Raw genomic sequence first — 23,991 nt, 5'->3', positions numbered from 1 at the left:
GCAGAAGATAAGTTCATTAGAGTTAACTGCACCTCAGATTGCAGCCCAAATAAATGCTTCACAGAGTTCAAGTAACAGACACATCTCAACATCAACTGTTCAGAGGAGACTGTGTGAATCAGGCCTTCATGGTCGAATTGCTACAAAGAAACCACTACTGAAGGACACCAATAAGAAGAAGAGACTTATTTGGGACAAGAAACATGAGCAATGGACAGTAGACCAGTGGAAATCTGTCCTTTGGTCTGATGAGGCTGTGTCTTTGTGAGATGTAGAGTAGGTGAATGTGTGGTTGTGTGGTTCCCACTGTGTGGTTCCCACTGTGAAGCATGGAGGATGAGGTGTGACTGTGTGGGGGTGCTTTGCTGGTGACACTGTCTAGGATTTATTTAGAATCCAAGGCACACTTAACCATCATGGCTACCACAGCATTCTGCAGCGATAAGCCATCCCATCTGGTTTGTGGGACTATAATTTGTTTTTCATAAGGACAGTGACCCAAAACACACCTCCAGGCTCTGTAAGGGCTATTTGACCATGAAGGAGAGTAATGGAGTCATGCATCAGATGACCTGGCTTCCACAATCACCCGACCTCAACCCAAATGAGATGGTTTGGGATTAATTGGACCGCAGAGTGAAAAAGCAGCCAACAAGTGCTCAGCATATGTGGGAACTCCTTCAAGACTGTTGGAAAATATTCCTCATGAAGCTGGTTGAGAGAACGCCAAGAGTGTGGAAAGCTGTCATCAAGGCAACGGGTGGCTACTTTGAAGAATCTAAAATATATTTGGATTTGTTTAACACTTTTTTTGTTACTACATGATTCCCTAGTGTTGATGTCTGGACTTTTATTCTACAATGTAGAAAATAGTAAAAATAAAGAAAAACTCTTGAATGAGTAGGTGTGTCAACTTTTGACTGGTACTGTATGTGTGGGATAATGTGGGTGTCGCCATGGAAAGGGAGGTTGGAAGGGTGTGTGTGCGTGTGTGGAACCATATCCTCCTGATGATTTAATGTTCAGTCTTCATTAGCAGGCCTTGGTTGCCTTGCGTAGGCAGAAGGCCACGATGAGGGGGCTGGTGAGGGGGGCTGAGGCCAGCAGCTCTGTAGAACACCTGTATTGAACAACCACCTACATTTACACACTTCATCAAGATGTAGTGAACAGTCTGATCTGCCCTGATCTCTTATCAGAGATTCAGCAGTCTCCCGCTGCTTCAACAGGACCATCCCTCAGTAGTGTGTGAATTACAGCAGTCAGCATTTACACACTGTAGACTGACTGATTCATCAGAGTGTATTTATTTATGAGGTAGACCACCCTTAATTGCGTTATATTTGGCTTACAAACTGGCACTGTCATTGGCTCATTTCAACAGAAACTGTATGCTTTATTCACTTAATAATTTGTTAGAATTGACTTAATTTATCCACTTAACGTAGGGTTCTTTATGTGAGCTGTATTTGGTATTATTAGTGCATTTATATTTAAGTCATTTAGCAGACGCTGTTATCCAGAGCGACTTACAAATTGGTGCATTCACCTTATGACATCCAGTGGAACAGTCACTTTACAATAGTGTATGTAAGGTAGTGTATGTAAGGTTGAGCTAATAATGTGTGGTTCTGTCAGTGTTTTATAGGTTAAGGAGGTCGGGGGCTGTGAGGTGTGCTGCCTGCCCTGACTCTTTCTATCTTTGCATTGCACAGGTTGTGAGAGCCGGGGCAGACACCTCTCCTCACCTCCCCACACCTTGACACAGCTGGACAGATGAGAGAGAGAAGCAGACCTTTGGCTTAGAGGCAGAGAGGGACTTAATTACGTGGAAGAATGACAGCGGCGGTGTGGGATCAGATGGCCATCTTTGACCTTTCAACCACGGTCTTCTTCGTGACCCAAATTGGACCTTCTACTGGCCGTCCAATTAAAATTGAGGGAGAGAGGCAGAAATGGAAATGAACTTTGATGAATTCTAAAATACTTGTTGAAATTAGCAAATTAAGTTTTGGAAGGTTCAGTATTACTGAACTGGTCATTCTTGGAAGAAACAACAGGCCCTTTATGATCATCACTGCCAACTCTAAGAGTCCATCTCTAAGGACTAAGGTCTATCTAGAGTAAGGAGTGATTCTGAAACTGAACAATATTACTAGAAGCATCTCATTGGTTACCTGTCTGTCTGCTCCTCTCTATTCCTCTAACAATGGTGCTTCTTCTCTTCCCCTTTTTTGTCTCCCTTGTTCCCTTTTCTGTTTCTCTACCCCTGTCTCTTCACTCTCTCCTCAGCCCCATTCCCTCTCTCATCCATTCTATGTTGGCACTTCACTCATTTGACCTCCCTAAGCATCTTATCACCACATCCAATCAGTTGTATTGACTCAAGTCATTTGTGGTCCAATCACATAGTGTTTTCCTCAGTAAAGGCCTTTAATTGGAGATGCACTTGAACTTAAGCTCTCATCATCTTCTTCTAGTGTTGTGTTGTCATCAAGTAGAACTTTCTAGAGTAGAGGAAAAGTAGTGATTTTTAGTAGAATGATTTTCCTTTCTGGTGTTTGAGAAGTACTGTAAGTAGCTGCTTAGATAAGGTTTAACATATTGAAAATAGCAACATTCGTAGTAATGGTTATTGTAACTTCTAATGTGAATGTGAGTGTACAGTAGGTTTTTAGTCTCCCTAAAAACTCTCTCTTTAATATTTTTAAAATAACAGTTTAACTCTGAGTTCTATTGGAAGTTTGTGTGTGCACGTGTCTCCCCAGTGCCCCATAGTGAGTGCTGTCAACTGAGCAGCTGCCATGTGGTCTGTCTGTCAGGGTCCTTGACAGAAGTGTCACAGTTTGCCCTCACATGTCACTCCTCCGCTCATCTCCCCCATCCCAGGATCCTCTATGTCACTACTCCTCTCTTCTGCCCATCTGTCTGGGGACCCTATATCCATGGCTCTGGGAGCTGCCAAACCTCACAATGCTGGAAAATCTGCTGAGGAATTAAATATGGGGGTTTGGTAGTTTTCCTGTGGAGATTAGAGATGCCTGTACAGGATGACCTGGTCACTCACCACGTCATGTCACCCCCACGAGCCCTCCTCATCCTCTTCCGTCTCCTCAAAAAAATTAGAGGACTGTCCATGAGCTACAGCCTCTAGCTAACCCTACTACAGCTAACCAGCTAACTCTACTACAGCTAACCAGCTAACCCTACTATATCTAACCAGCTAACCCTATTACAGCTAACCAGCTAACCCTACTACAGATAACCCTACTCCAGCTAACCCTAATGCAACTAACCCTACTGCAGTTAACCCTACTTTCAGCTAACCTTACTCCAGCTAACCCTACTCCAGCTAATCCTATTCCAGTTAACCATACTAAAGCCAACCCTACTACAGCTAACCCTATTCCAACTAACCCTACCCTACTACAGCTAACCAGCTAACCTTACTCCAGCTAACCCTACTCCAGCTAACCCGAATGCAACTAACCCTACTGCAGTTAACCCTACTTTCAGCTAACCTTACTCCAGCTAACCCTACCCTACTCCAGCTAACCCTACCATACTCCAGCTAACCCTACCCTACTCCAGCTAACCCTACTCCAGCTAACCCTACTCCAGCTAACCCTACTCCAACTAACCCTACTCCAACTAACCCTACTCCAGCTAACCCTACCCTACTCCAGCTAACCCTACCATACTCCAGCTAACCCTACCCTACTCCAGCTAACCCTACCATACTCCAGCTAACCCTACTCCAACTAACCCTACTCCAGCTAACCCTACTCCAGCTAACCCTACCCTACTCCAGCTAACCCTACCATACTCCAGCTAACCCTACCCTACTCCACCTAACCCTACCCCACTACAGCTAACCCTACCCTACTACAGCTAACCCTACCCTACTCCAGCTAACCCTACCCTACTCCAGCTAACCCTACTCCAGCTAATCCTACCATACTCCAGCTAACCCTACCCTACTCCAGATAACCCTACTCCAGCTAACCCTACTCCAGCTAACCCTACCATACTCCAGCTAACCCTACCCTACTCCAGCTAACCCTACCCTACTCCAGCTAACCCTACCCTACTCCAGCTAACCCTACTCCAGCTAATCCTACCATACTCCAGTTAACCCTACCCTACTCCAGATAACCCTACTCCAGCTAACCCTACTCCAGCTAACCCTACCATACTCCAGCTAACCCTACCCTACTCCAGCTAACCCTACCATACTCCAGCTAACCCTACCCTACTACAGCTAACCCTACCCTACTCCAGCTAACCCTACCATACTCCAGCTAACCCTACCCTACTACAGCTAACCCTACCATACTCCAGCTAACCCTACCCTACTCCAGTTAACCCTACCATACTCCAGCTAACCCTACCCTACTACAGCTAACCAGCTAACCCTACTCCAGCTAACCCTACCCTACTCAGCTAACCCTACTCCAGCTAATCCTACCCTACTACAGCTAACCAGCTACCCTACCCAAACCAGCTAACCCTACTCCAGCTAACCCTACTCCAGCTAACCCTACTCCAGCTAGCCCTACCCTACTACAGCTAACCCTACCCTACTACAGCTAACCCTACCCTACTCCAGCTAACCCTACCCTACTACAGTTAACCAGATAACCCTACCCTACTACAGTTAACCAGCTAACCCTACCATACTACAGCTAACCAGGTAACCCTACTTCTACTAACCTTAGCTCTGGCTCTGTATATATATAACCATCAGACCAAGGGTTAGGCTATTGGCCAACTGTGTATCTGACTGTAGCCTACAGTAAATGTACTTTTAACATGGCAATACGTGGTGTGTTCCATCCGTTTAGCGTGTGTGAATGAACACCTGGTAGCTGTGTTGTGTGATCGGTGTGTACAGTATTTATTGATTGATTGAAGTCCATGCTTTTTTGTGTCTTATTTGTGCATTCATTCTTGATTTTATATCGCAATACGCCTTTTGTTATTACTGTATTGTGAAGAAATTGAGTTAAGCTCACTTTTGTGTAGGAACCTTAAAGGACTCCTTGCTAGGCATATTAATTGTTTACATATTTGTTTACAATACATGCCTTTATGCTACTATTTCTTTACACACATAAACACACATATATGTGATTAGTATTATTTGTATATTTCTATATGTAATTATTTCTAACATGTTGTGGTATTACCACATTTGGTAGAAGTTCATACAGTAACTGTGATATACTGTATGGAGTAAGAATGTTGCTGCTCTCATGATATGTGTGAATGTGAAGTATCCCGAACTCCCAGCCCCTATGGCCCTCAGCATTACAGCAGAGCTTTAATAAACTCTTGACTTTTTCACCTTATTGCCATAGTGATAAATGAGAGTTAGACAGCTAATTAATTGTTGTAAAGGTGTGTCGGCGGCCATGTCGATGGCGGGCAGCGGTCCGTTTGTGCGTCTAACGCCTTCTGCCATCTCTGATTTATCACGGGGGAAGTGCCCCCTCGTCGGCTGCTAACCGTTAACAGGCCAGTAGAGCTGGTGAGAAGAGGAGAGTGGGCGGTGGTCTCTTTCTCTTTCTCTCCTTCTCTTCGAGACAAAGTTGATCTGTTTATTTCAGCTAAGCCCCGATTCTGTGGCCTTTCCTGTTCCTGCACCAATTCACCGCTCTCTCTTCTCTCTTTCTCCCTCACACACAGTGCCAGATAGAGAGGGAGAATAGAGGCTTTTGTGTACAATCTGGTTAACAAAAGCCTCCAATGTGTCTGGCACTAGACGGATAGGCAGCAGCAACAGAAAATAGTCAGAGAGACACTCTCCATGCTGGGCCCAGACCTGGATTCAATAGAGATGGGTTTAATTGAGCTTGCCTGGATTATTGGACCAATAGAATAGTTCCAAAAGTGCAAACCCTGCCCATCTGGCACTCTAGGAAGGCTAAAGCAAACGCTGAAGTATTTCAAACATTTCCAATGGTATTTGAATCCAGGACTGGAGGGGAAGTACCCTGTATTGGGCCCAGTAGAAAGACAGACAGACAGGCAGCTGTCTCACATCGAGGTTGAGACTCAGAGAGATGGAATCAGCACAGCGTGGAGAACTGTAAGTGCCCCAATCCCTCATTGCTGCAGCCTTCTCTCAGCCCCTCTCAGCCCAGGGTCCACAGAGACACAAGGGGAGCAGGCCTTGGCAGAGGGATTGAGTGAGGAAGGGTTGCTACAGCTGTGTTCCGACCATGGGGATGAGTGAATTTGAGACGGGCACTGGGTGATGGAGGGAGAGAGGAGAAGGATGGAGAGAAAGGAGGGAGGTTCTGGAAGAGCAGTAACCTTTGGGATGATGAGTGTGTTTCCCATTACTGTCCTGACACAGGATCCACTGAGATGATTTAATGGTGGCATTTTGTTTTTGCTGACTTCACTTTTTCTCTCTACTACCATTAAAAGAGAAGAGAAAAGGCATAGGGCTGAGCTGTGCTGCTGTGTGGGGAGAGAAGCCATGCAGCTCCAGTCTATTACTCCCCTGCAAGCCAGCCAGCCAGCTAGCGTCTTCCTTCCCTTCTCTTATCCCACTGATTCCACCGCAGTGTGTGTGTCCGCTCCGCTCACTTCCTGATTGCACTTTCTTCCTCTTATCCTTCTCTCCTTTTTTATTCCCTTTTTCCTCTGCAGTGCAGTTGTGGCCCCTCCCACCTTCCCACCTATGGCTCAGTGACTACACACTAAGATGAATCACCCAACCCCCAGAGGTGCCTTATATCCTAATTAGTGTGGGTTTTTGCCCCAGCACACAGACAGATGTACACTGTTAAGGGGTGTGTGTATCATAGACAATATCTTTCCTTCCTGTAACATAACATAAGGCCAAGGGGAGACAGCACATGGAGAGGCCCTCAGTGAGCAGGCTGGGGCCTTAGTTAGGTCAGTCAGTGGCTAGAGGGGTCAGGCTCTACCTGGTGCTACTGCTCAAGTCCACACACACACACACACTCTGCCTGGCTCTGTATCTGTATGTCTGAGCTCAGCCCACTGAGGCCCCCTACTGGTGAACTTGGGGAACAGCTCCAGACCTGTCTCACAGTTACATTCAGCATTTGCTTGTCTGCCTAGAGTGACAACTGGGTGGGGGTTACACTATTCTATTGGTTACGTTGCTCCAGGCAAAGTTTGAACTAGGGCTGACCCCATTTAGTTGACTGTTTTTGTTTAGTGGGTTTTCCCGGGACCACCCATTTTTAGAATGTATGCACACATGACTGTAAGGTTGATAAAAGCGTCTGCTAAATGGCATATATTATATTATTATTTATAGCCTGTTGGTCACCGAAGATTTATTTAGTTCGCTTAAACAATAAATAGGCCTACACCATTCCATTTCGGAAAGTGCATTCACGAATGAATGTGACTATTTTTAGTCTCTGCTGTAATAAAGGCTTTGCAAAAAAAAAACACTTTTAATATAATTTGTGTTGTTTACGTTGTTCCAAATGGTCAGAAAAATTATATTGTGATCTAACAGCACCTGTTTGGGATGCATAGCCCTAATATTCACGCAGCGCTTGTCCATTCCTTCTTTTATATATTCTTTGTCACGTCCTCTGCATCCATTTTGTTACGGTGTTTGTCACGTGTTACGGTGCTCAGAGTTTGTTCTAACCAATTTATTGATGTGATTAGGATATGCTATAGGTCAGGCCCTAATGGTCACGTGCATTCGAAGCATACGTGTGTCACATAAAGAGAGCAAGGGTTGAGGGAATGTTTTTCCTAAACTAATTAGGGATTTCAGTAACATAACTTTTCAGTCAAAAATGGCTGTATTCATGTTGCAGCTGCAGCAGAGAGGACAGGGCTATACACTGTTATGTGGTGGTCACTACAGCAGAGAGGACAGGGCTATACACTGTTATGTGGTGGTCACTACAGCAGAGAGGACAGGGCTATACACTGTTATGTGGTGGTCACTACAGCAGAGAGGACAGGGCTATACACTGTTATGTGGTGGTCACTACAGCAGAGAGGACAGGGCTATACACTGTTATGTGGTGGTCACTACAGCAGAGAGGACAGGGCTATACACTGTTATGTGGTGGTCACTACAGCAGAGAGGACAGGGCTATACACTGTTATGTGGTGGTCACTACAGCAGAGAGGACAGGGCTATACACTGTTATGTGGTGGTCACTACAGCAGAGAGGACAGGGCTATACACTGTTATGTGGTGGTCACTACAGCAGAGAGGACAGGGCTATACACTGTTATGTGGTGGTCACTACAGCAGAGAGGACAGGGTTATACACTGTTATGTGGTGGTCACTACAGCAGAGAGGACAGGGCTATACACTGTTATGTGGTGGTCACTACAGCAGAGAGGACAGGGTTATACACTGTTATGTGGTGGTCACTACAGCAGAGAGGACAGGGTTATACACTGTTATGTGGTGGTCACTACAGCAGAGAGGACAGGGCTATACACTGTTATGTGGTGGTCACTACAGCAGAGAGGACAGGGCTATACACTGTTATGTGGTGGTCACTACAGCAGAGAGGACAGGGCTATACACTGTTATGTGGTGGTCACTACAGCAGAGAGGACAGGGTTATACACTGTTATGTGGTGGTCACTACAGCAGAGAGGACAGGGTTATACACTGTTATGTGGTGGTCACTACAGCAGAGAGGACAGGGCTATACACTGTTATGTGGTGGTCACTACAGCAGAGAGGACAGGGTTATACACTGTTATGTGGTGGTCACTACAGCAGAGAGGACAGGGTTATACACTGTTATGTGGTGGTCACTACAGCAGAGAGGACAGGGCTATACACTGTTATGTGGTGGTCACTACAGCAGAGAGGACAGGGTTATACACTGTTATGTGGTGGTCACTACAGCAGAGAGGACAGGGCTATACACTGTTATGTGGTGGTCACTACAGCAGAGAGGACAGGGCTATACACTGTTATGTGGTGGTCACTACAGCAGAGAGGACAGGGTTATACACTGTTATGTGGTGGTCACTACAGCAGAGAGGACAGGGTTATACACTGTTATGTGGTGGTCACTACAGCAGAGAGGACAGGGCTATACACTGTTATGTGGTGGTCACTACAGCAGAGAGGACAGGGCTATACACTGTTATGTGGTGGTCACTACAGCAGAGAGGACAGGGTTATACACTGTTATGTGGTGGTCACTACAGCAGAGAGGACAGGGCTATACACTGTTATGTGGTGGTCACTACAGCAGAGAGGACAGGGCTATACACTGTTATGTGGTGGTCACTACAGCAGAGAGGACAGGGCTATACACTGTTATGTGGTGGTCACTACAGCAGAGAGGACAGGGCTATACACTGTTATGTGGTGGTCACTACAGCAGAGAGGACAGGGCTATACACTGTTATGTGGTGGTCACTACAGCAGAGAGGACAGGGCTATACACTGTTATGTGGTGGTCACTACAGCAGAGAGGACAGGGCTATACACTGTTATGTGGTGGTCACTACAGCAGAGAGGACAGGGTTATACACTGTTATGTGGTGGTCACTACAGCAGAGAGGACAGGGCTATACACTGTTATGTGGTGGTCACTACAGCAGAGAGGAGAGCGAGACAATGGGTGCTAGTAACACAAGTCTGAGCCAGGCGTCACAATCAAATCAATTGCGGTCGGACCCCCGCTAGTCATTTGTGTGTCTTAATTTTTTTATCAAACGGTTTGCTTAAAGCATCAGACAAGCTCAGTGCGTATAGTGGATTTGATTAAAACACATAGGATGTGTCTATATGTGGAAAAATACACGGTATAATATTTTGGTTAAACATCAATTGGTTGAAAGAACCGACGACTCTTGGTCATCCACTATTTTATTTTGTCAGGGACACCAGGTTGTAGGCAGCTATGCTACGGTGTCCTATGTTCTAGTACTATGCTACGGTGTCCTATGTTCTAGTACTATGCTACGGTGTTTTATGTTCTAGTACTATGCTACGGTGTCCTATGTTCTAGTACTATGCTACGGTGTCCTATGTTCTAGTACTATGCTACGGTGTTTTATGTTCTAGTACTATGCTACGGTGTCCTATGTTCTAGTACTATGCTACGATGTCCTATGTTCTAGTACTATGCTACGGTGTTTTATGTTCTAGTACTATGCTACGGTGTCCTATGTTCTAGTACTATGCTACGGTGTCCTATGTTCTAGTACTATGCTACGGTGTCCTATGTTCTAGTACTATGCTACGATGTCCTATGTTCTAGTACTATGCTACGGTGTTCTAGTACTATGCTACGGTGTCCTATGTTCTAGTACTATGCTACGGTGTTTTATGTTCTAGTACTATGCTACGGTGTCCTATGTTCTAGTACTATGCTACGGTGTTTTATGTTCTAGTACTATGCTACGGTGTCCTATGTTCTAGTACTATGCTACAGTGTTTTATGTTCTAGTACTATGCTACAGTGTTCTAGTACTATGCTACGGTGTCCTATGTTCTAGTACTATGCTACGGTGTCCTATGTTCTAGTACTATGCTATGGTGTCCTATGTTCTAGTACTATGCTACGGTGTCCTATGTTCTAGTACTATGCTACGGTGTTTTATGTTCTAGTACTCTGCTACAGTGTTCTAGTACTATGCTACGGTGTCCTATGTTCTAGTACTATGCTACGGTGTCCTATGTTCTAGTACTATGCTACGGTGTCCTATGTTCTAGTACTATGCTACGGTGTCCTATGTTCTAGTAATATGCTACGATGTCCTATGTTCTAGTACTATGCCACGGTGTCCTATGTTCTCGTACTATGCTACGGTGTCCTATGTTCTAGTACTATGCTACGGTGTCCTATGTTCTAGTACTATGCTACGGTGTCCTATGTTCTAGTACTATGCTACGGTGTCCTATGTTCTAGTACTATGCTACGGTGTCCTATGTTCTAGTACTATGCTACGGTGTCCTATGTTCTAGTACTATGCTACGGTGTCCTATGTTCTAGTACTATGCTACAGTGTCCTATGTTCTAGTACTATGCTACGATGTCCTATGTGCTAGTACTATGCTACAGTATCCTATGTTCTAGTACTATGCTACAGTATCCTGTCTCCTTGTAGTGAGTGAGTTGTTCTAATGAGCTTGTAAATGCCTTGCAATGGTCTCTCTTTCTCTCTTTCTTTCTCTGTCTCTCCCCATTCATTACCTCCTCTTGCCCACCTTGTAAACAATGCCTCTTTAATAATATCTCAGTACCGTTCTACCGCCCGACACTAAATCAAAAAGTGGGAGGCTATAGGAGAATTCCCATAATCCGCTCCCACCATTTCTATAGAGAAAATTCACAGAACTACTTTGTCACGGGGCGGGATGCGGGAGTCAATGGCTGAGTGCTTTGTGGCGTATTGATCTCCCGTCACGTGAACACCCTCCATGTAATTGCACTGCCCTCTTGTGATAAATTCAATGTCGTTGTTTCGGACACTCCCAAGGCACCACACCGCAAGGCCTGTGCTGGCCCGGGAAGAAGAGAGAGTTGTGACTGTTCCATAAATGGACGACTCTTTCTCTTTGCAATGTGGTGCAACAAAGACGTTGTAAAGAAATCACATATCAAAGGATCCCCGGCCCGGATTTGATGTGTTCATGGGGTTATTTGTTGCCTGTTTGACATTATTTTAACCAAAAGATGACTTTGTCAATGTGTTTGACAATAGTGATGGTTGTGATGATGACAATGTTGTTGTTGATGATGATCATCTTGGAGTGTGTTATTCAAGGCCAACCGACGCTGCGTAGTTTTCCATTTAGTTCATCTACAAAGAGGCTAATCAAAGTACTGCATGAGGATGAATCCCCAAACAAGTAAACAACATTTATTCACCACTAACAAACATGTAGAAAATGTCTATTTTCTTGACTTGACTCATTGAAGTGTTTTTCATCTATCTGATTTACACTACAGCACATGTTATGTTGCACTTTGGTTGTCCAGCAGCTGTACCACAACCACTAGTATCACTCTCCCCAGAGCAGAACCCTGCATGTGTGTACTGTAAGTGGATTCTTTTTTTCTCAAATCTTCTTATGACCATGTATGTGTGTACATTTACGTATACTGTAGATTAAATACTTACATTTTGGATCCCAGCGCCAACCTTGTTGTCTAATCCTCTAATCTAATCTTACCTCAATTGAGTTAGGGTTTGCAGATGCTTAAAGTACGGATGAAAAGTTGCCTTCAGTTTCATGCTGATCTCATTTTGATTAAACAACTCTAATTGCTCTGATTCCTTTTAATATCCAATTATAACTCACTTGGCTTAAGTACCTCGGGAATCAATCGGATCTGACTCCCTCCCAATGTATCTATGGTAAAAAACTGATGATTAAATGAAATGAACATTGATCTAGGTTACATCTTCACGCTAGCCCATGTACTGCCTTCTGGTTTAAACACATCCTTTTAACTTTAAACCCTGTGAATCCTTTTTCTTACTTTGTTTCTTATCTGTCTAATCTCTAAAATGCCCATTGATTTCATTGAGTCGTGTGTGTTTGTGTGTGAGGCATCGGCTGTGATTGCCTGTGGGGGAGGAGGAACAAGGGAACAAGTCTATGAGGACTCCTATAGAGGCCACACACTCCAGACCCTTTGAAGAGGGGAAATGTAATGTGAAGTTGTGAGACCTGTGATGAGAGCAGATCAAACCACGGCTAAGCCACCTGCTTGTCATCCCACTGAGAGGGAGACGGAGAGAGGGAGACGGAGAGAGGGGAATGGGGAAAGGAAAATAGAGAGAGAGAGGGTACAGGGGAGGATGTGGCAGAGAGGAGGGCCACTAAGAACTCCTGTCAGAGATTAAACAGCAGATGAAAGGGGATATTAGTCGCCCGCCAAAAGCAACATGTGTAGCAGACAAAACCAATCAATCGCCTACCTCATGCCCAATAAGATTACATCAATCAATAACTGCACTTTTGAGTGATTGGATTCTGTCTCCTTCCAGAGGAGAGTTGAGGAGGGAGAGATGGAGAAGGGGGGGACAAGCGAGCGTCTACATTTTCCCAATGATTAAAGCGGAGACAAATTGGTTTGATAACATCAAGGACCTTGCTGTGGCGAGGTCTATAAGGGCAGTGTTCAGTGCTGATAGAGGTTGAGTGACCACGTACGATGGACACAGTACGTGAAGAGGATGGTGGGGCTACTGCATCACCTAACTCTCAGACCAGGTAGCCAAGGACTGGCCTGTGCCACTGATAATGTATATAAGCTCAGTGAGGAAGAACTGGAAAACAAGTGGTAGCATATACAATGAAGGAGTAGTGGGCCTAAAACTGATCCTTGAGGGACACCATAGATAACTATTGTCATACAGCACCTGTTGTCATTGTCTTCAGAAAGTATTCACATCCCTTGACCTTTTCCTCATGTTGTTGTGTTAGTCTGAATTTAAAATGGATGACATTTAGATTTTGTACCACTGATCTACACACAATACTAAAAAATGTAAAGCTAAAATGTATTGTCAATAAGTATTCAACCCTTTTGTTATGGCAAGCCTAAATAAGTTCAGGAGTAAACATGTGCTTAACAAGTCACAAAAGTGCAAGAAAAGTGTTAACATTATTTTTAAATGACTACCCCATCTTTGTACCCCATACATATAATTATCTGTAAGGTCCATCAGTCAAGCAGTGAATTTCAAGCACAGATTCAACCACAAAGACCAGGGAGATTTTCCAATGACTTGCAAAGAAGGGCACCAATTGGTAGATGGGTAAAAATAACACTTTGGATGTTATATCAATACACCCAGTCACTACAAAGATACAGGCGTCCTTCCTAACTCAGTTACCGGAGAGCAAGGAAAATGCTCAGGGATTTCCATAAGGCCAATGGTGACTAAATTGAGTTACAGAGTTGGCTCCCAAGTAGCGTAGCGGTCACTACAGCCTGGGGTTCGATCTCAGGATGTGTCACAGCTGGCAGTGACCGGGAGTCCCATAGGGCGGCACACAATTGGCCCAGAGTCGCCTGGGTTAGGGGAGGGTTTGGCCAGGGAGGCTTTCCTAGTCACATCGTGCTCTAGCAACTCCTTGTGGAGGGCCGGGTGCCTTCAAGCTGACTTCAGTAGTCAGTTGGATAGTGTTTCCTCCGACACATTAGTGCGGGTGACTTCCCGTGAGCAGGTGTTAAGCAGCAGCACGTCTTGATGGGTCATGTTTGGGAGGATACATTACTTGACCTTCACCTCTCCCGAGCCCGTTGGAGAGTTTCAGAAATGAGACAGGATCGTAACTACCAATTAGATATCACGGAATTGGGGAGAAGGTGAGAAGGGTGGAGTAAAATAAACTGTTAGAGTTTAACTATTGTCATAGGAGAAAACTGAGGATGGATCACCAACATTGTAGTTACTCCACAATACTAACCTAAATGACAGAGTGAAAAGAAGGAAACCTGTACATAATACAAATATTCCAAATCATGCATCCTTTTTGCAATAAGGCACTAAAGAAATGCTGCAAGTACGGCAAATCCAACATATCACTGAGTACTACTCCTCATATTCTCAAGCATATTGGTGGCAAGAATAATGGGCAAATATTGTGCAATCTAGGTATGCAAAGCTCTTAGGGTGTTTACCCAGAAAGACTGTAATTGCTACCAAAGGTGATTCTAACATGTATTGACACAGGGGGTTGAATACTTATCTAATCAAGATATATTACCGTTTTATTTTCCATTAATAAAAAATTAAAATAAACCATTTTCTTCCACTTTGATATTAGAGTATTTTGCGTTGACAAAAAAAAATACAAATCCACTTTAATCCGACTAACACAATAAAATGAGGAAAAAGTCAAGGGGTGTGAATACTTTCTGAAGTCACTTTATAATGTACAAATTGTGAAAATAACATAGAATGTTTGTGTGTTGTACAATGTTAAAGAAATACTCCTAAATATAAATGCATTTGATAAAAGATTCTGACTGAAATTGAAAGAAGTGGAAAACAGAAGGCGATCCAGTAGAACCGAAAGGAAATGTTTCTTCCTCTTGAACTTATTGCAAAATGCAGGACTCGTCATTTTGAATTTTAATGAACTAATAATCATCTACTCATCAACCAGCAGCCAGACGGCTGGGTCAGCATCATGAGCAGTGTTTTAATTCAAAGATGCTCACCGAGATACACAACACAATAGGTTCATTAAAACAGATGTAATGGCAAAATGTAGATTTCCGCCTAAATATACGTACCCAAAAGTAACTGCTATGCATGTGTGGTTACATGTCAAAACTTGGTATATTTGGAAAGAGGACATCTGGGAGATTATGAGGAAATGATCAGAGAGTTGGAAACACATCATTTGGCTTCCACAATATGTGAACAATATCAGGAAAAAAATGTGATTGATGTATATATGTGAACCCCTCCAAAGTGGCATATGACTGTAAATGAGATCATTACAGTGCTATTACATATTTGCAATCCCTAAATGCTATTTGTTCAGTATAAAAACACAATTTCTACCATATCAACCTCACTCAAACATTGTGGTGGTGTTATGGGGTATCCAGGGTACATTCAAGTGTCCTTTCAACCTCTCCATAGTGTCCAAATGTAGTAATTGCACTGTTTTTGCACACTTGATGTGCCTAAAATGTATTGTTCACTAGAGAAGCTACATTTCTACAACACCAACCTCTCAAACATTGTGGTGTCGGGGGACAAGTGTGCAAAGATATAGTGACTTGGTGTCCATTCGATGCTGCCATTAAGTCATACATCATCAGATAACATTGACAATAGGCTAGATTTGTTCTTACCAACCTAAGGATGAATTTAATATTCTCCATGTAGCAATAGCTCAAACACAGACCAAATTGAAGCTTACCTTGTAAGATGTTTGCTGTTTGGTGAAAACGTTGTGTAAAATAAAAATGTAGACTCTCGGCTGGTGGTCATGATTTACATTTACATTTTACATTTAAGTCATTTAGCAGACGCTCTTATCCAGAGCGACTTACAAATTGGTGCATTCACCTTCTAACATCCAGTGGAACAGTCACTATACAATAGTGCATCTAAATCTTAAGGGGGGTGAGAAGGATTACTTATCCTATCCTAGGTATTCCTTAAAGAGGTGGGGTTTCAGGTGTCTCCGGAAGGTGGTGATTGACTCCGCTGTCCTGGCATCGTGAGGGAGTTTGTTCCACCATTGGGGGGCCAGAGCAGCGAACAGTTTTGACTGGGCTGAGCGGGAACTGTACTTCCTCAGTGGTAGGGAGGCGAGCAGGCCAGAGGTGGATGAACGCAGTGCCCTTGTTTGGGTGTAGGGCCTGATCAGAGCCTGGAGGTACTGAGGTGCCGTTCCCCTCACAGCTCCGTAGGCAAGCACCATGGTCTTGTAGCGGATGCGAGCTTCAACTGGAAGCCAGTGGAGAGAGCGGAGGAGCGGGGTGACGTGGGAGAACTTGGGAAGGTTGAACACCAGACGGGCTGCGGCGTTCTGGATGAGTTGTAGGGGTTTAATGGCACAGGCAGGGAGCCCAGCCAACAGCGAGTTGCAGTAATCCAGACGGGAGATGACAAGTGCCTGGATTAGGACCTGCGCCGCTTCCTGTGTGAGGCAGGGTCGTACTCTGCGGATGTTGTAGAGCATGAACCTACAGGAACGGGCCACCGCCTTGATGTTAGTTGAGAACGACAGGGTGTTGTCCAGGATCACGCCAAGGTTCTTAGCGCTCTGGGAGGAGGACACAATGGAGTTGTCAACCGTGATGGCGAGATCATGGAACGGGCAGTCCTTCCCCGGGAGGAAGAGCAGCTCCGTCTTGCCGAGGTTCAGCTTGAGGTGGTGATCCGTCATCCACACTTGATATGTCTGCCAGACATGCAGAGATGCGATTCGCCACCTGGTCATCAGAAGGGGGAAAGTGGATGATCTGTGGAGTCCCAGCTTTTGGTGTGTATAGATGTATTTTGTGTTAATTTTGTTTATGCTTCACAACGCTAATCAGAATGTAAGTAGCAGCCATCTTGAAATGAGGTCATCGGCTCGGCCTGACCGTATACATTTGTATGCCCATATATGGTAGTAATTCACACCAAAGAAGGCACAGATCAGATACTCAGCTTTCCGTCCACACCCTGCTTCTGTAGATAGGGGCTACCGTTCTCATACCAGACTCAATTGAAATGTAAAAAATCAAATAAGGCCCCCAAATATGGGGATGTTACATTTAAGAGGTTTTAAGGTCAAGTAATTAAAATAAGTAAGCAGGGCTAAGTGTCGTGTGCACACACACACAAATAAACACACACGCACTCGCCTAATAAAAGTTTTGGGCGGCGTTTCAAGTGTGTTTTTGTGTGTGTGCGCATGCGCGTGCGTGTGTGTGTGTGCATGTCTCTGGCAGAGGAGTCTACCTCCTCCTCTCTTGGCCCTGTAGAGGAGATTCATGGTTAATCAATTGGTGATTGTGTGCCACAATAGGAGGGTAACTTATTAGCGCCGCAGACACACTTGTGGTCATTTGTCTTCTTTTCACTGATGAGGCCAGAGGGTGCTTTAAATTCCCCCTTGTTTCCTAGACAGATATGCCTACTCAGCCCATCTAGTGTGGGTGTGGTGTGTGTCTCTGCGTCCGTGTGTGTGTGGACCACCTGCCTCTGCAGGTTCCCTGCTGATGTCCACCAGCTGTTCGTCTCTGCTTCTACAACTTAGTACGCCGTTTCCCAACCGTGGTCTTCAAGTACCCTCAACAGTACACCGTTTGTATTGTAGCTCTGGACACGCTCACTAATCATCAAGCCCTCAACGTAGGTGTTTTTGTCCAGGGCTACAACAAAAATGTGTAATGTTGGGGATACTGGAGGACCAGGGTTGGGAAATCAAATCAAATCAAATTGTATTTGTCACATACACATGGTTAGCAGATGTTAATGCGAGTGTAGCGAAATGCTTGTGCTTCTAGTTCCGCCATTGCAGTAATAACACTGACTTCGTAAGATACCAATTATCTATGAATTGAATTGTTACTCTTGTTTTAGTCAATCTAACAGCTTTAGGGGCTGACTCATAATATACTTGGTCGTGGACTAAAAACATGGAATAAGTCCAGGAAACCAGGTCTTGATGTGCACTTAGAAGACATGTCATCCACACCCCATTCTCAACCCCAAAACCTCCCCTACTGCATATTCCCTATTCCCAATCACCAGTCACACTCTCTCATATGATGTTAATGTACTTAATTCCAGACACTAAACTAAATGATTTACACTTCGTTAGTTAAAGAGGATGATGAACTGGGCGGACTTTAACACCCATTAGCTATTCCACTACCGATTTGAACAGGTTGAATAGGATGTGAACAAAGCAGTTGTTACCGGTTTCCTCTGATGGCGTCTCCTTTAACTGCAGATCATGTAAGAGAGGCTGTTCTGAGCTGACAGTCTGCTGCCGACGACAACACGTTTCTACATTGCCCTGTCACAGTGAATATATGGACGAGATAGGGACAGAGGAGAGGCAATAGACGAATACAGACACAGCTACTGTAGTATGTCAAATATTGCCTGCCGTGGAATGAATTCACATTGATATATGTACACGGTTGTTTTAATGTTTAATACCTCAGGGTTATGAAAGATAACCTATTTTACTTGAGGTGAACACCATGGTAGCAAAAAGACGTCCTCTGGCCACGCTTTCCGGGAAGCGGTGTTGGATGTTTTACATTTGATCTTCTAGTCGTAATGTGTTTGTTATTTACTGTCTGTATCAGGGAAGGCATAGGGATTGTAGATGTCTTACCTTTTAGTTATCAGCGTTCATGGTATGGCTGCTGCACTAGTATCTTATTGGTAGTACTATCACTTCCCACACAGGACAGTTGGTAGACTTTATTAATCAGTACTTGCTTTTTGCACACTACAGCATGCAGTCTTTCAACAGATGCTGCTTCTTTGCGTTGTTGGCAGTAGCCTTTTTGTTCATACTGTGTACATTCAGATATTCACATCAACGTGGGAAGGTTGCCTTCTCCATTTCCTTCTGGTTCGACTACATGAAGCAGAATTCATTTGTAGGAGCGGTGACTGAACACCCATAGATTTCACAATAAACCCCTGCTCAGTATATTGACAGAGAATTGGAACAGATAGATTATGTTGGGGGGCTTAGCTTAGAACGATCCCCAGTGGTGGTTGATCCTGTGGGAATAGTGGGATTGGAAATAGCCTTGCCTGTCTGGAAGAGATAGGCCACTGTATGTGTACAAGAAACACAGTGACTCTGCTGTGGCGATATGTGTGTGACGGGGTCAAGGGGAGATGTCCATATGGTTGGGTTACTTCCTCATTAGTCTGTGAAGTAGACTAAGGCCTTTATTCATAATAGGTTCTTTAATTAGAATAGCGGTTCCTGGTAGTTGTTGTGGTGAAAAGGGCTCCTCTGACAGGAGGTGCTGGGTTCAACCCTCCGGAACTTCACCAGTTGTCATCACAACTTCACTGGGACTTAAATACACATCTGGCTCTGTTTCGATATGCTGTTGTGTTACAGTCTCTCTATCCTAGACAAGTACAGTCATGTCTATTGGACTTTCAGGTAGCCTAAATCATGCATAGATATCCATGAGACATTTGCACAGAAATCGATCTTCATCCTATGTGGTTCACCTTCCCCAAGTCCCTCTCCCCCTCCTACCCCCTCCTCTCCTCTCCCCCTCCTTTCCTCTTCCCCTCCTTCCCCCTCCTCTCCTCTTCCCCTCCTCCCCCTCCTCTCCTCTTCCCCTCCCCTTCTCCTCTTCCCCGTCTCCCCCCTCTCCTCTTCCCCGTCTCCCCCTCTCCTCTTCCCCGTCTCCCCCCTCCCCTCATCCTCTCCTGTCCCCCTCCTCTCCTCTTCCCCTCCTACCCCCTCCTCTCCCTCCCCCTCCTCCCCTCCTTTCCTCTTCCCCTCGTTCCCCCTCCTCTCCTCTTCCCCTCCTCCCCTCTCCTCTCCTTTTCCCCTCCTCTCCTCTTCCCCTCCTCCCCCTCCTCTCCTCTCCCCCCCTCCTCTCCTCTTCCCCTCCTCCCCCTCCTCTCCTCTTCCCCTCCTCCCCCCTCCTCTCCTCTTCCCCTCCTCTCCTCTTCCCCTCCTCCCCCCTCCTCTCCTCTCCCCCTCCCATAATAGAGATGAGAAGAGCGAATGAACAGATTGATCTCCCTGGGCTGGTATCTGGTTGATCAGATTTTCATTGAAAAATCTGAATCTCCCACATTGATTAGGACATAATTAGTTGATCATGGACTGGAAGGAGAGGAGGAAGAGAAGGATGGATGGACTGAAGGGCATTCAGGCTCAACCACTGGAATCTCATGAATGCTAAATTGAGTTTTAGTTGTCTCATTCTGTTTCCAACACAGAAAAACTCACTCAGGTAAACACCCGCACACACCACACACACACAAAACCATATTGATGTGTGTGAAAGTCGATATTCATATTTTGTTTTTTACTGCCTGTACTGTAAGGTTGCAAAACCCTGTTGCCTGACCCGAGGACACCATGGTAGGACGGTTAACTGGCTTGTGTAATGATAAAGTTGTCTGGCTAGCCAAACTATACAAAAAGCTATGCTCATAGTATGACACGTGTGTAAGGTCAAGGGAAGGAGTAGTAACAGTGTGGTTTGATTTCATAATAATCTAATCCCTGAGAACTACCTGCCCTGTCATGATCTGTCATTCTTAGTGTGTGTGTTTGTTTAGTTGATTAGGATCCCCATTAGCTACTGCACATGCAGCAGCTACTCTTCCTGGGCTCCACACAAAACGTACAAATACAGGACAAAGTACAGAACAGTTGTAGACAAGAACAACATAAGATATTACATCCAATTCAAATAAGAGTTATATATTGGAAACAAAGAGAAAAAGAAAAATACTATACACACTATTCATATCTACATTAAAGGAGATATTGAGGACCTTGAAGACTTTGCTTTTTGCCTGTGTAGCCTCTGGTGACAGATCATTCCATGATGACATGGCTCTATACAGAACTGAGCGACACATTCCATCTGTTTTTGGTTTGGGTACACTGAGGAAACCCGTAGTGGCCTGTCTGGTGGGTTATGGATGTTTGTTTGAAGTGTATGCAAATAGATTATACAAGTGGTTAGGCATTTTCAACACACAAATGTTTCTTTAGAAGAGAAGTAGACAATTTGTCCTCAACCATGAAAGACTATGATGCATGTTGTTAATGTTCGTATTGTCTGTGCGGTTAAAGACGTGCTGCTTTGTTTTGAGTCAGCTGCAGCTTCTTTACTGCACCTGACTATATTACCTCTATATTACCAGACAGGAATCAAGATGGGAAACGATCAGAGCCTGAATATCTAGTACAGTTTATTCTTGTGTCAAAAACAAAGCAGACATGCCCTTCCCCATCTTCACAACAACTTTGTCAATATGACTTGACCATGATAACTGACCATCCAATGTTACTCCTAGGAGTTCAGCTGCTTCACCTTGTTCAATGGTCACACCCTTTACACATATCTCCAGTAGAGGTTTAGGTCTAAGAGAATGCTTTGAACCAAATGCAATGCTTTTGGTTTTAGAGGTATTTAAGACCAGTTTATTGATAATTACCAGTTCTGACACTGACCTTAACTCATTGCTATTTTTTTAAATGTATTTCTTTATTTCACCTTTATTTAACCAGGTAGACTAGTTGAGAACAAGTTCTCATTTACAACTGCGACCTGGCCAAGATAAAGCAAAGCAGTGCGACACAAACAACAACAGAGTTACACATGGAATAAACAAGCGTACAGTCAATAACACAATAGAGACAAAATAAAGGCCATAGTAGCGAAGTAATTACAATTTAGCAAATCAACACTGGAGTGATAGATGGGCAGATGATGATGTGCAAGTAGAAATACTGGTGTGCAAAAGAGCAGAAGAGTAAATAAAAACAATATGGAGATGAGGTAGGTAGATTGGATGCACTATTTACAGATGGGCTATGTACAGCTGCAGCGATCGGTTAGCTGCTCAGATAGCTGATGTTTAAAGTTAGTGAGGGAAATATAATACTCCAGCTTCAGAGATTTTTGCAATTCGTTCCAGTCAGTGGCAGCAGAGAACTGGAAGGAAAGGCGGCCAAAGGAGGTTATCACTTTGGGGATGACCAGTGAGATATACCTGCTGGAGCGCGTACTACAGGTGGGTGTTGTTATCGTGACCAGTGAGCTGAGATAAAGCGGAGCTTTACCTAACAGTTAACTTATAGATGATCTCGAGCCAGTGGGTCTGGTGACGAATATGTAGCGAGGGACAGCCGACTAGAGCATACAGGTTGCAGTGGTTGGTAGTATATGGGGCTTTGGTGACAAAATGGATGGCACTGTGATAGACTGCATCCAGTTTGCTGAGTAGAGTATTGGAGGCTATCTTGTAAATGACATCGCCAAAGTCAAGGACCGGTAGGATATTCAGTTTTACGAGGGTTTGTTTGGTGGCATGAGTGAAGGAGGCTTTGTTGCAAAATAGGAAGACGATTCTCAATTTCATTTTGGATTGGAGATGTTTAATATGAGTCTGAAAGGAGAGTTTACAGTCTAGCCATACACCTAGGTATTTGTATTTGTCCACATATTCTAAGTCAGAACCGTCCAGAGTAGTGATGTTAGTCGGGCGGGCAGGTGCATGCAGTGAACGGTTGAAAAGCATGCATTTGGTTTTACTAGCGTTTAAGAGCAGTTGGAGGCCACAGAAGGAGAGTTATATGGCATTGAAGCTCGTTTGGAGGTTAGTTAACACAGTGTCCTAAGAAGGGCCAGAAGTATACAGAATGGTGTCATCTGCGTAGCGGTGGATCAGGGACCCGCAGCATTGATATATATACAGAGAAAAGAGTTGGGCCAAAAATTGAACCGTGTGGCTCCCCCATAGAGTCTGCCAGCGGTCCGGACAACAGGCCCTCTGATTTGACACACTGAACTCTCTCTGAGAAGTAGTTGGTGAACCAGGCGAGGCAGTCATTTGAGAAACCAAGGCTGTTGATTCTGCCGATAAGAATACAGTGATTGACAGAGTCGAAAGCCTTGGCCAGGTCGATGAAGACGGCTGCACAGTACCGTATTTAATCAATGGCGGTTATGATATCGTTTAGTACCATGAGCGTGGCTGAGGTGCACCCGTGACCAGCTCGGAAACTGGATTGCACAGCGGAGAAGGTACGTGGGATTCAAAATGTTGGTGATCTGTTTTATTAAGTTGGCTTTCGAGGACTTTAGAAAGGCAGGGCAGGATGGATATAGGTCTGTAACAGTTTGGGTCTAAAGTGTCACCCCTTTAAAGAGGGGGATGACCGCGGCAGCTTTCCAGTCTTTGGGGATCTTGGATGATATGAAAGAGAGGTTGAACAGACTGGTAATAGGGGTAGCAAAAATTGCAGCAAATAATTTTTGAAGCAGATTTTCAAGCCCAGCTGATTTCTACGGGTCCAGGTTTTGCAGCTCTTTCAGAAAATCTGCTATCAGGATTTGGGTGGAGAAGGTGGGAGGCTTGGGAAAGTAGCTGGGGGGTGCAGAGCTGTTGGCCGGGGTTGGGATAGCCAGGAGGAAAGCATGGCCAGCCGTAAAGAAATGCTTATTGAAATTCTTGATTATCTTAGATTTATCGGCGGTGACAGTGTTACCTAGCCTCAGTGCAGTGGGCAGCTGGGAGGAGGTGCTCTTATTCTCCATGGACTTTACAGTGTCCTCAAACCTTTTGGAGTTTGAGCTACAGGATGCAAATTTCTGTTTGAAAAAGCTAGCCTTTGCTTTCCTGACTGACTGCATGTATTGGTTCCTGACTTCCCTGAAAAGTTGCATATCGCTGGGACTATTCGATGCTAGTGCAGTCCGCCACAGGATGGTTTTGTGCTGGTCGAGGTCAGTCAGGTCTGGAGTGAATCAAGGGCTATATCTGTTCTTAGTTCTACATTTTTT

The 23,991-nt window shown here is 44.6% G+C and overlaps 1 protein-coding gene across 4 annotated transcripts in view; it reads left to right on the top strand.

Annotated features, from left to right (window-relative positions):
- LOC118399515 (PHD finger protein 14-like) overlaps nt 1-23,991 on the top strand; it is a 140,396-nt gene that overhangs the window by 69,938 nt on the left and 46,467 nt on the right. Inside the window, exon 19 of one of the 4 annotated variants that reach the window (XM_052472244.1) lies at nt 1,716-5,346. The exons of the other annotated variants lie outside the window; for them this stretch is intronic. Within the exon in view, the coding sequence (XP_052328204.1) occupies nt 1,716-1,722 (7 nt within the window). The 3' untranslated portion in view covers nt 1,723-5,346. Of the gene's footprint in view, nt 1-1,715; nt 5,347-23,991 lie in introns of those variants that run through there. 4 annotated transcript variants of the gene reach the window in all.

The sequence above is a fragment of the Oncorhynchus keta genome, chromosome 20 (genome assembly GCF_023373465.1).
Source record: "Oncorhynchus keta strain PuntledgeMale-10-30-2019 chromosome 20, Oket_V2, whole genome shotgun sequence".
Taxonomy (NCBI): domain Eukaryota; kingdom Metazoa; phylum Chordata; class Actinopteri; order Salmoniformes; family Salmonidae; genus Oncorhynchus; species Oncorhynchus keta.
This window is presented reverse-complemented; position numbering and strand designations above follow the sequence as displayed.